The 11,250-nt window shown below is 42.4% G+C and overlaps 2 protein-coding genes across 2 annotated transcripts; one reads left to right on the top strand and one right to left on the bottom strand.

Moving 5' to 3' along the window:
* Positions 1 to 200: 200 nt before the first annotated feature.
* hdgfl2 (HDGF like 2) lies at positions 201 to 8,087 on the bottom strand. Its single transcript, XM_069150395.1, has 16 exons — positions 7,855 to 8,087; positions 7,238 to 7,314; positions 6,024 to 6,165; positions 5,409 to 5,591; positions 4,857 to 4,979; positions 4,705 to 4,773; positions 4,411 to 4,591; positions 4,171 to 4,255; positions 3,758 to 4,055; positions 3,520 to 3,653; positions 3,350 to 3,417; positions 3,117 to 3,187; positions 2,915 to 3,016; positions 2,340 to 2,496; positions 2,112 to 2,229; positions 201 to 1,345 (listed from the first exon to the last, which is right to left on the bottom strand). The coding sequence occupies exons 1-16, from the start codon at positions 7,924 to 7,926 to the stop codon at positions 1,246 to 1,248; spliced, it is 1,980 nt and encodes a 659-aa protein (XP_069006496.1). The 5' UTR covers positions 7,927 to 8,087; the 3' UTR covers positions 201 to 1,245.
* Positions 8,088 to 9,132: 1,045 nt separating this feature from the next.
* fh (fumarate hydratase) lies at positions 9,133 to 11,212 on the top strand. The gene has a single exon (XM_069150397.1). It carries the CDS (start codon positions 9,176 to 9,178, stop codon positions 10,673 to 10,675), a length of 1,500 nt encoding a protein of 499 aa, XP_069006498.1. The 5' UTR covers positions 9,133 to 9,175; the 3' UTR covers positions 10,676 to 11,212.
* The last annotated feature ends 38 nt before the right edge of the window (positions 11,213 to 11,250 follow it).

The following is an 11,250-nucleotide window of genomic DNA, read 5'->3' on the forward strand; positions in this document are numbered from 1 at the left end:
TAACACTGTATTTGATTAGACAAATGACACTGTCAGTTTGAAAGATTGTTCTGTAATTACTCTTAATTCTACAATTTATTAGAATAAGACCACTGACATGTTAACCACTCATCAGAGTGCCCTGTAGTCCCTCTATTACAGTAACACTTCCAAAGAAATAAAAGCAAGTTTTACACACCGGGAAATGAGATGGCAACAAAAACATGCTGAGATTTTTATTCAAGTCTCAACTAAGTGATAGAAATGCTTTACCAATTTACATAGCACTAAAAACACCTGTCGTATGCACATGACAAGAAAATGTCAAAATATGCTGCAGCTACGTGAGATCTCAATAGCTTTTAAGGGCAGTTATCGATCTGTACGGTTATTTCATTTGTTACGCAAGTTGCTGAAAGCAGACACTAAGGGGAGAGGAGAGTGCACGGTGTTTAACTCCACAGCAAGTATTATTTTAGACAAAACTGTAACTATCTGAAAACAAGGCTATAAAAAAAAAAAAAACATCAGTGGACCTCAGTTGAAAAACAGATTTAAGTGACTCTTTACATTTCAGACTGGATTAACTGGATCAAGACCAGATAATAAAAAAAATATGCAACATAAAAGACTCACAAATAGTACTTTACCACTCTCACAATGCCACACACACAGACAAGAGGCTTTTGTGATGTTTTTCAGGCTTTATAAAATGAAGCCAACAGATGTAAGGGTTGCACAAAAATCTTCAAAGCAAGAAATGAACAGCGTGACTCCATTTCTTCCCAATTTCCCCCTTACGAATCATTTAAATTTCATCTCACGCTAGCCCAGCCTAATTTCCTGTTAGAAGTGTTAAAAATGTGATCATTCAGTACAAAGACCAAAGTAAGAGTTCATGTGGTAGAAAAACAAAGAAGCCAGGAGCTGGGGTTTGGGGTGAGGATCCAGGACGGGCTGAGTGTTGTATAAAAAGAAAAGTACATTTCAGAAACAAAAGAAATTTGCGCAGCGCCACAAACTATCACACTAATAAGCTCTTTTTGCTGTGATAAATCATGGACCAAATGGGTTGAGCAAAAGGGGCTTTCTGGTTCGATATCATGGGAGTACAAAATGTCCAAAACATCAACATTGACGTAACAGATACTGAAGGAAATGCTGGGTGTGTGTTACAGTGTTGTTGGGCAGGGAGCACTGTGTGACGTCAAATAGAGGCCACCATCTTTTAGCACTTGGTCCACTTCAGTGGTTGTTAAGGGTCTTTCAGCTTTCTATAGCAGGCGGTTCCATCTCTGCTGAGATGGAGTTGTCTGCGTCTTCATACGTGTGTGTCTCTTGATCAGCTGGGCTTTCTGGGCTCCGTCTAAAGAGAAAACACACAGTGAGTAACAATACTCTCTGTGCTTAGATCACAATTACCTGTATATTAACCCAGGAAAGATGCTCACATAAGTTCCATAATGTTTAGCAAATGGGTCGCCGTGTGAACATATATTATGACTCTGCTTAAAAGGTCCCATATTATATAAATTCAGATTTCTATTCCTGTTGAATTATAAGGCAATTCTAGGTAATATAGAAATACTGTGAATGTGTAAAAAAAACATTCGGTCCACCAAGAAACACGCAGCCTGTACTCTCAACAACTGTGCTGTTTGGACAAGTTGTTTGAACTTCAGTAAGTTTGTGATGTCACAAACTCACATTCATGTCATATGTTCACCCTTAGCATGGGTCACTGTCCTACCTTTTATGTGGAAGAAAACCCCAGGCAGTCATTCTGTCATGGAAGTAAGCTACAACACCCAAGACAACCTGTGGTTGGCCTGAGCGTGTGTCACTCAGAAAAAAGTTAGCCAATCAAGAGATGAGGATAACTGATATCAATGCACCTTAAAGACACAAAACAGCCTGTTCTTGGTAAAGCCCCACAGAGAAGCTTAAGAGGAGGTGTAGAACTATCTGTTTATGGATCTCAAGACTGAAAATAAAACACTGGTGTGTGTACAAAGTGTACAATATGGGACCTTTAAACCTAAATGTGACATTTTTCCAAACAAATCCCTGTCTTAATAGTTATTCACAGACACCTGCTCGCATATCCTGTCAGCTGTACATGCCATGTTCACCTGTTTGGACTTGAAGCGGTGTCGTCATTGTTCTCCTCCTGTGCAGGTGATTTTGGTTTTTCCTCTATCTCTGTATCATTTTTTTTCTGCTCTGATTCCCCATTAATTGGAGTTGAATCTACAAAAAAGGCAAAGTAAGATTTATTTGAGTGTGCAGGGAAAAGTAAACCAAGTGAACCATTATCTAGACCCCAGACAGCAGAAAAATCCCGAATGTGTCCTTTTTACCTGTGTTTTCTGTGTCCTTCTCATCGTCCTCTGGTTCTTTACCCTCCGTTTTAGGTTTAGCTGCCACCTCTGCTTTGCCCACAAAGCGAAGCTTTAACTTGTTGTAGACATCACTGGCTTTTTCCATGACTGCGGTGCTGGATTTATACCGCCGAATCTATGAAGTTAAATAACAAAAACGTTGAGAATTTAAGAAATACACAAGATCTTATAAGTCACATTTGAGTGAACAAAATAAATGAGTGTGCTAAAATAAAAACCAGTAGACATGGCAAAATATTGCATCTTACTGATATTAATCTAATGTAAAGATAAAAATCAGCATTAAACAGTCATCATAATTCTGGGAAACAACTAGTGCACTAGTGAGACCCCACATATGTTTTCTGTATTCGGACTAATGCAGAATATATTGTAAACAAAAAATACCTGACACTTCCACAGAACATGCTGCCATGCCTATTTTTGTCCATTTTTTTTTTTTTTTTTTATCTGTGGGTTTTCCTATCTTAATGCGGGACGACTTTGTGAACATAAAAACGAAGGGTAGTCAAGCAAGAGGAAAGAAAATGCACCTTTTTTAGTGTTGCAATAACTTCGGCGTTCTTATGGAGGATCTGGCTGGTGACAGGTACGGCCTTGAGCTCTTCCAGTGCTTCTAGACATCGCTCTATGTCCTAGGGAGCACAGAAATAGGTAAAAAATGAATGTTCATGCTGGCATAAAAATACAGACTGAAGGCAACTGTATTTAACGAGAATCATAGATGTTACTTACTGGGTTGTCCACTTTGAGTGCAAACTTTATATCTGTATGGAGTTTCTGTAGCCTTTCTTCTGGTGACGGCTCTGCATATAGACACAATGAATTACTACTTTCTACCTCATAACAGCAATTTCGTTAACTTGTGTTTCATGGTTTCAGTCTGTACAAATACGTTTCCAGGCAATGACTGACAGCCAACTGCAGTGACTAACAACAGTGCATGGGAAACAAAGAGTGTCACTGACCCTTTTTCTTTTCCACTTTCTTCTCTGGCGGCCTCTCCGGTTTGCGTTTGGGTTTTTCAGGCTTAGATCTAAGAGAGAGAGGGAAGTCTGTGATCTGTGCATATGAAAGTTTAATGAAGTTCATCTAATGAGGTTTGCATAGGTTAGTCTGTTCCCCATTGTGCATTCACCTTGCTCTGGACTTCTCTTCTGACCGTCTGGCTTTCTTCTCTTTCAGCTCTTTCTCCTTTCTTTCTTTTCTCTCCTTCTCTTTCTTTGCTCTCGCCTTCTTCTGGTTGTCAAGCTTCTTGGTTGTTTTCTTCGCCTTTTAATGGGAAAATGTTGCATGTATTAACAGCACAGAGAGTCACCTGCAATCCTATTACTTGTGTTTCTATTACATATTATCTATTTGAGTAACAGATTTACCTCAGTTGGTGGTGGAGAGTCAGAGTCTGAGGGTGCAGGGATTGGCGGTGGAGGGGGTTTCTTGGACTTCTTCAATGGGTGATCATCTATGCCTTCATCTGAGCTACTGCTGCTGTCACTGTCGCTCCCTTTTTTACTCTTATCCTTGTCTTTTTTCTTTTTCTCATCTTCCTCTTTCTCTCTCTCACGTAGCCGGCGGAGCTCTTCTGCCTCCTCCTTTTTCCGGCGCTCCTCTAGCTCTCGTCTGCGTTCTTCATCACGTTTCTTCCATTCACTTATACGGTCGGGTTCACTGTCACTGTGAAAAAACAGGGCAACCTTTACGCCAAGCTAGTATGTAAACTGGAATTTACATTACAGTATTAATCTGTGGTGAATGAATGGGTGAAAAGAAAGCCTTTGAGTGGCCTGACCTGTCGCTGTCGGACGATGACGAAGGTGCTTGTTTGGCCGGGGCAGGTTTGGGTTTCCGGGCACGAGGCTTCGCCGCAGGTTTCTCTGTAAATACAGGTGGGGGTGCAGAACATGAACAACCAGGTACAAATTAATGCGCAAAGAAGGGCCTGAAATCTTTTCTTGACCCATCATCTACATGCATTTCAAGGATTTTGAATGAAGTAGTATTTAAAATACAAACAAGACTGAACTTGCACCTTTCTTGCGAGCCTGTGGGCCTTTCCGAGGAGGTGGATCTGAGTCCGAGTCGGACTTTGACCCAGACTGGGACTCTGAGCCAGACAGAGCTGGCCGAGGCTTCTCGTCCTCAGACTCACTGTCGACTACTTTCTTCTCCGACCCCGATCCTGAGTCTGAGTCCGAGTCCGAGGCAGCCTTCTGTAACATCACAGAGAAAAGGGGTTTGAGTTGGAAACAGAGAGGGAAGACACTGGATTTCATGACAGTAAAATACCCAAGTTAATGCCTGTGTGAGGGAATTAATAGTTTACCTTTTTCTTCCCTCTGCCTCCTGCTTTCTTTCCTCCTCGTCCACCAGCTTTCTTCTCCGGAGTAAAATCCTGTCGAAGAAAATCAACATATACGCTGTTTAGTTTCAGAGCGCTCAACAATCACACAATGATATGTTTGTGTGTGTTATTACCTGGTCACTGTTTTTGCCGGAGTCGGACTCTGAAGGCGTCGGTTCTGATTCAGATGGGGATCCACTCTCCTCCCCATCTCGGTCACTGGATGAGCCTCGAACCTTTTTTGGAGGAGGAGGCCGCTAAAACACAAACACACAAACATGCAAGTAAAAAAGTTGAACAGTTAGTTTTCGTGTGAGACAATCAGACCTGTCAAACAATCATGGCTCATTGCACTTTTATCAATGCTACGATAACTTCTGATATAAAAAAAAAAAGGAAGCTACCGGGAATTAGTTGTCTTCTTTTCTACCTTTTGTTGTCATTCTTATATAAACAAACAACTTCTCAATAAGTATTCAACTTTGGTGATGATAGCAGTTTAGTCATGTATTATGTCAAAAGCAACCACTTCCTACCCATAACTGTGACTGAGGATACCATTTTTCTATGAAGCTCAATAACATGATAACAGGAGTTCATCATAGGCCAAATAACTGAACAGGGTATGCAGGTGCAGCAGTGATTTATTTCCACTGAAAATTAAGACCGAATGTCGGCACATTTACCTTGGGAGCCTGTGGTTTCCGCTTCACTCCACCTCCTCCCCTCCCTCTGTCTTCACTCCCAGAATCTGAGTCAACCTCACTTCCAGAGTCGACTTTCCGGGGAACCGTGGCGTCCTCTTCTTCGTCATCCTCGTCGCTCCCTCCTCCGGCATTGTTGCCCTCGCTGTCAGATGAGCTCGCCGGCTGTAGACAAAACCGTAATAAGATGATGAAATAAAGCAGAGAGACAGAGGAAAAGATGGAGCAAAGTTCCTCTGTCAGAATTAAACTGTAGATGCTGCTATAAGCATAGCACCTTGAACCACAAGACACACAGATGCCCCAGTCTGAACTGCAGTATTACCAGTAAGCAAGGTAAGTTATTTGTATAACAGCAGACATTTCAAAAGTTAACATCTTGCAATTAAGTGCTCGTGAGTTCTAAAACAGGGAACACAAAAATTCCTCAAAAATGAGGATTAATGAACAACAAATCAGCTTGAACGATAAGAAAGAAAAAAAAAATATACAATTTGACACCTTCAAATAAAATCACCTATAAGTCTACATGAACAGGATCTTTCATGGTTCATGTTGAACTACAGCTGGTTCAGGTTAGATATGAAGGTGACTTACGACAGGCGGGGCGCTGTAGGAGGCATGTGGATTGTTTTGGATCTCCCATAAACCTTCATTGAATCCCTTCCTTTTGTTGGGCTTTCCATAGCGTTCTTTGCACTTTTCATAGGCAAAAAGGTCCTTTGGTGCAAGGAATGCTCTGTTAAATAAATAAAATACAAAAAAAAGACATAAACTCGAAACAAATTTATGACTGAATAACAGGATGTTTGTTTACACTGGTGTTTCCAATGACTTGAGAGTCTGGAGCAGCACAGTGGACCACCTAGTGATGAATTAATATACTGCAGGTGCCATCTTGTCAAACAGATGGTATCTTATGCCGGATCAAACTTGTCAACACCATTCATTCAACCTGTATTTAATTCTCTGGAATACATTGAGGTAACCCTCATTCCCAGTCGTGCAGAGATTACACTGAGCCGTAATTAAAACAGATTAAATAAATAAACATGTATTTATTACAATAGAACTTGAGTATAGAAATTTGTAATAATAATAATAATAGAACTTTAGTCAAATAAAAAGTAGGCAAAATTAAAACCATAAACTATAGACAAGACTTAATTAAGTTACTTATATCAATACCAGTGGGTATAATAAAACACTCACATACAGAGAAGCCACCAATATAATCAGACAAAACAGTTACGAGTTGAGAAAGGGAGGTTTGTAATCATAGATTTAAACTGGCCATGAGGTAGCAGGGAATTGATTTTTAAAGAGCGTTGATAATTGTTCCAGGAAGATTGGGCACTCAAACAACAGGCTGTTTTCCTTAGTTCAGATTGTACATGGAAGACTTTAAGCATAAATGTAAATCTAATATTGACGCAATATAAACTGGTGTCTTTCCCATAATGGCCTCATAAATAAACAGAACCGACTGCTGGTTCCAACTCTTTTAAATTCAGTTAAGAAGACTGAAAAGCAGTGGTGATAGGCAGAAGTAGGGATTTGTTTTTCTGTCTCACACCATTGCTCTTGCGAAGAGCACACAAGGCTTAAAAAAAAAAAGATGAGTCAGGGCCTCAATTTAAAATTGACAAAAACAATCCACGCGTGACGAAAAAGAAAATGTACCACAACCAATGAATTGCAGCCAATGTTTTGATCTAGTTTACTCCTTTCAAACAGATAGTAAATAACTGCAGTCATCTAAGTGTAAACAATACTGTCCCATGAAATGTCGAAATGACTGATGTACTCACGTTTCATGTGTCCCAAAGAAGAAAATTGGGATTTTATTAGGAGGTGGTTTCACTGCTCCATCAGCCACGTCTTCAATCTGTAAACAAGCAGGGCTTTCAATGGAACAACCAAGTGACAAATAAAAGGAAATAGCTCGCATATTTCTGTGGATCAGGGACTCCAACATGTTTGTAACATGTACTGACGTCTGGGGGAAAAAAACACACATTTTTGGAGTCGTTTTAACTGATGTAAAATACTGGGAAACATGGTGCATCACAAACAAGCTCTGGCGTGGAGGAGAAGGCTTCTTATCTAGAAACAAATTCACAGTTATCCTCTCAAACGTCCAAAATTTTGGAAAAAAAAATTATTTTCCAAAATACCAACGTTAGCCTCGCTGCTGCTGCACGTCTCCATGTAGATTAGGCCGGCAGCATCTCATGCAAATCATGCCGCTAGTACACTGACTGAGGGCCCCCGTAAGGCAGCTTGTCAGCCCACCAGAAATGAAGTCATGTATGTGTTTGCTGGTATCCGTGAGATAGTGCCGAAGATCCAGAGAACCTTCTCCAGCGTCCCATGCAGAGCAGCCCACCCCCTCCGCCCCTCCGGCTTGCTGCTGTTACTTGCTTACCCTGGCTGGCCAGTGGGGGTATCCCTTCATTTTAGCGAAGACCAGGTCTCCGGGCTGGAAGTTGTGTGGCATTGTCCCGCTCCTCCGTGCAGCCTGGATTTAAAAAGTACTGAGATGCGTAGTCTCTCCGTGTCTCTCTTGGTTTGATGTTTTCAGGTCGACACGAAACCTGGAAACGATGGGGTTAGCTCGCAAGCTAACAGTACACTAACGTTACCGCGAGAAGAGACAGCCGCGTGAATGTAAACCTAACGCACCGGGCACTTCCGGTTAGGTCTCGTTGTTGGGCTTCAAAATAAAGGGCTGTCCACTTAATAGCAAAACATTGGAAAAAAAAAAAAAAAAAAAAAATCAATCAAACCAGTTAAACACTGTACATAGTGCTTTATGTAGTGTCACGGAATTTGGTAAAACTGTGTAGAGCTGTGGTAGGGTAAGTCCCAGGATGCAGGGTCTTAATAGTTTAGAGTCACACTACGCAACAATTAAATACTCTGCTGACTCAATTTGTACCTTACATACCTTTGTGACTTGGAGGCTCTAACACCATACTGGGAATAATAATAATAAAAAAAATAATAATTAAAAAAAAAGTAATCCTACTGGCTGCAAAGCCAATAAAATAATCCTCTTCATAATTGCCAGGGCATATCAATTTCTATACTATATTCTATACTAGACGGTATACTCAAACTGTAAAAATGCTTTTAGGTGGTATTGACTTTATCACTTTATTTTTATTTGTACATTTTTTTTAAGGTAGGGAGACTTAACAAGAAAAACAGAAATAAAGAAAAGAACCTACATATACAAACTATAAACAGGTTCTTGAAATGGTGCACACTGGGTGACCATGTCTGATTATGAGCTTGGCTTTTAATGACTAATGTTCAGCATCAACCCAATAAAGCTTCACACATACAATATATATACCCTAGTTAAATATTCTTGTCCCAATATCACACAACTCACATCTGTCCGAAATTTCATATCAATATCTATGTAAAAGTTTGTTTGCGGGTTAATTAAATGGCTTTTTTTCTTTCTTTCTTTTTTTTTAAATGATTGACTTTTATTCTTCCAAGTGAATTATCTATAGTTGTCAAACCGGAAATACAGTCGTACAATATTTTAAAACGCTTCACTCATCCGGATGCAGCAGCTTGATAGTTTCCACTCGATACGACGACTACAGCGGAAGTCCCGCCTTTCGAGCGTCCCGATTGGCTGACCTGCGATCAGTTTCCTCTTCATCCAATGACATGTTACAATGTGGAAGGCAGCGCTGACCTCCCCCCGGATTCACCTCTAATGCGCAGCCATGTTTCGCTCTCTGAGAGGCGTCCAGCAGTTTAACTGCAACCTCCTGACTTTGCAAAGACTCAACGGCAACTCTAAACTCTCCATCTGCACGTCCAGGATGGCCAGCTCCGAGTACAGGATTGAACGGGACACGTTTGGAGAGCTCAAGGTCCCAGCTGACAAGTACTACGGCGCCCAGACTGTCAGATCCACCATGAACTTCAAGATAGGCGGACCAAGTGAGAGAATGCCGATCCAGGTAATCAAAGCCTTTGGTATCCTTAAGAAGGCAGCTGCTGAGGTGAACAAGGACTACGGCCTCAGCCCAAACATAGCAGATGCAATCATCCAGGCTGCAGATGAGGTTTCAGCTGGTAAACTGGATGATCATTTCCCTCTGGTGGTGTGGCAGACTGGATCTGGAACTCAAACCAACATGAACGTCAATGAGGTGATCAGCAACAGAGCTATTGAGATCATGGGGGGAAAGCTGGGCTCTAAGGACCCCGTGCACCCTAATGACCACGTCAACAAGAGTCAGAGCTCCAATGACACCTTCCCCACCGCCATGCACATCGCTGCAGCCACAGAGGTCCACCAGGTCCTGCTGCCCGGCCTGCAGACTCTGCACGACGCTCTGGCTGCCAAGGCCGAAGAGTTCAAAGATATCATCAAGATTGGGCGCACACACACTCAGGACGCTGTACCGCTCTCCCTCGGACAGGAGTTCAGCGGGTATGTCCAGCAGGTGAAGTACAGCATTGCGAGAGTAAAGGCTGCCATGCCCCGGGTGTATGAGCTGGCAGCTGGAGGCACGGCCGTTGGGACAGGACTCAACACCCGCATTGGCTTTGCTGAAAAGATCGCTTCTACTGTCGCGTCTCTCACCAGCCTGCCGTTTGTGACGGCTCCCAACAAGTTTGAAGCTCTGGCAGCTCATGACGCCCTGGTAGAGCTGAGTGGAGCCCTGAACACGGTGGCTGTCAGCATGATGAAGATTGCCAACGACATTCGTTTCTTGGGGTCAGGACCCCGCTCCGGTTTGGGAGAGCTCGTCTTACCGGAGAATGAACCAGGGAGCAGCATCATGCCTGGCAAAGTCAACCCAACCCAGTGCGAGGCCATGACCATGGTGGCAGCCCAGGTGATGGGAAACCACGTGGCGATCACCATCGGAGGCAGCAACGGACACTTTGAACTCAACGTCTTCAAACCGATGATGATCAAGAACGTCCTGAACTCGGCGCAGCTGCTCGGCGACGCGTCCGTCTCCTTCACCAACAACTGCGTGGTGGGCATCGAGGCCAACACGGAGAGGATCAACAAGCTCATGAACGAGTCGCTCATGTTGGTCACCGCGCTCAACCCTCACATCGGATACGACAAGGCAGCCACCATCGCCAAGACGGCTCACAAGAAGGGCACCACGCTGAAGGCCATGGCCGTGGAGCTGGGCTACTTGACCGAGGAGCAGTTTGACCAGTGGGTGAAGCCGAGTGAGATGCTGGGGCCAAAGTAAACTCTGACAACACGAAAAACACTTCAAAAACAAAACCAAATACCTTTTCCAGTGAGAGAGAAGAGTATTTCCAACGAAACCCGACGAACTGTATGAACAAAACATTTCCTGAATCCTGAACATCTCTTATCTCAATAAAACAAAACTCCTTGAGAATTCTCTACCGTTGTTTGATGCAACTTCTTACTCAGCGTTTTACATACTGGTCGTGTTAAACTGCGTTATATGTTCCAACAGCTTGTCGCCGACATGACATTTGAGGGCCTACACCGGCATGTCTTACTTATAAACTGTTGCTTATAATCTCAGTAAAGTTTCACCCTCAATTACAATTTGTATTGCGGGTGAGCTTGTGTATTTGTCTTCAGTTATTAGTTGGTACCGTCGCAGTTCAGATGTTCTCACTGTGCCATCCCAGTTGTCTCAAAAATGCACTACTGCACCTCGTGTATTCTGGTAAACAGTATGTGTGCCATTTATTTAGTGTTACAGCTGAATGAAATATGTATTAATTAAAAAAAACATTCTGATTTGAAATGTTTTCTTTTTCTTTTTTACACGCATTAGTCTGACTG

Source organism: Embiotoca jacksoni, unplaced genomic scaffold (assembly GCF_022577435.1).
Source record: "Embiotoca jacksoni isolate LCO1_2020_lvr unplaced genomic scaffold, fEmbJac1.0.p SCAF_16, whole genome shotgun sequence".
Lineage (NCBI taxonomy): Eukaryota > Metazoa > Chordata > Actinopteri > Embiotocidae > Embiotoca > Embiotoca jacksoni.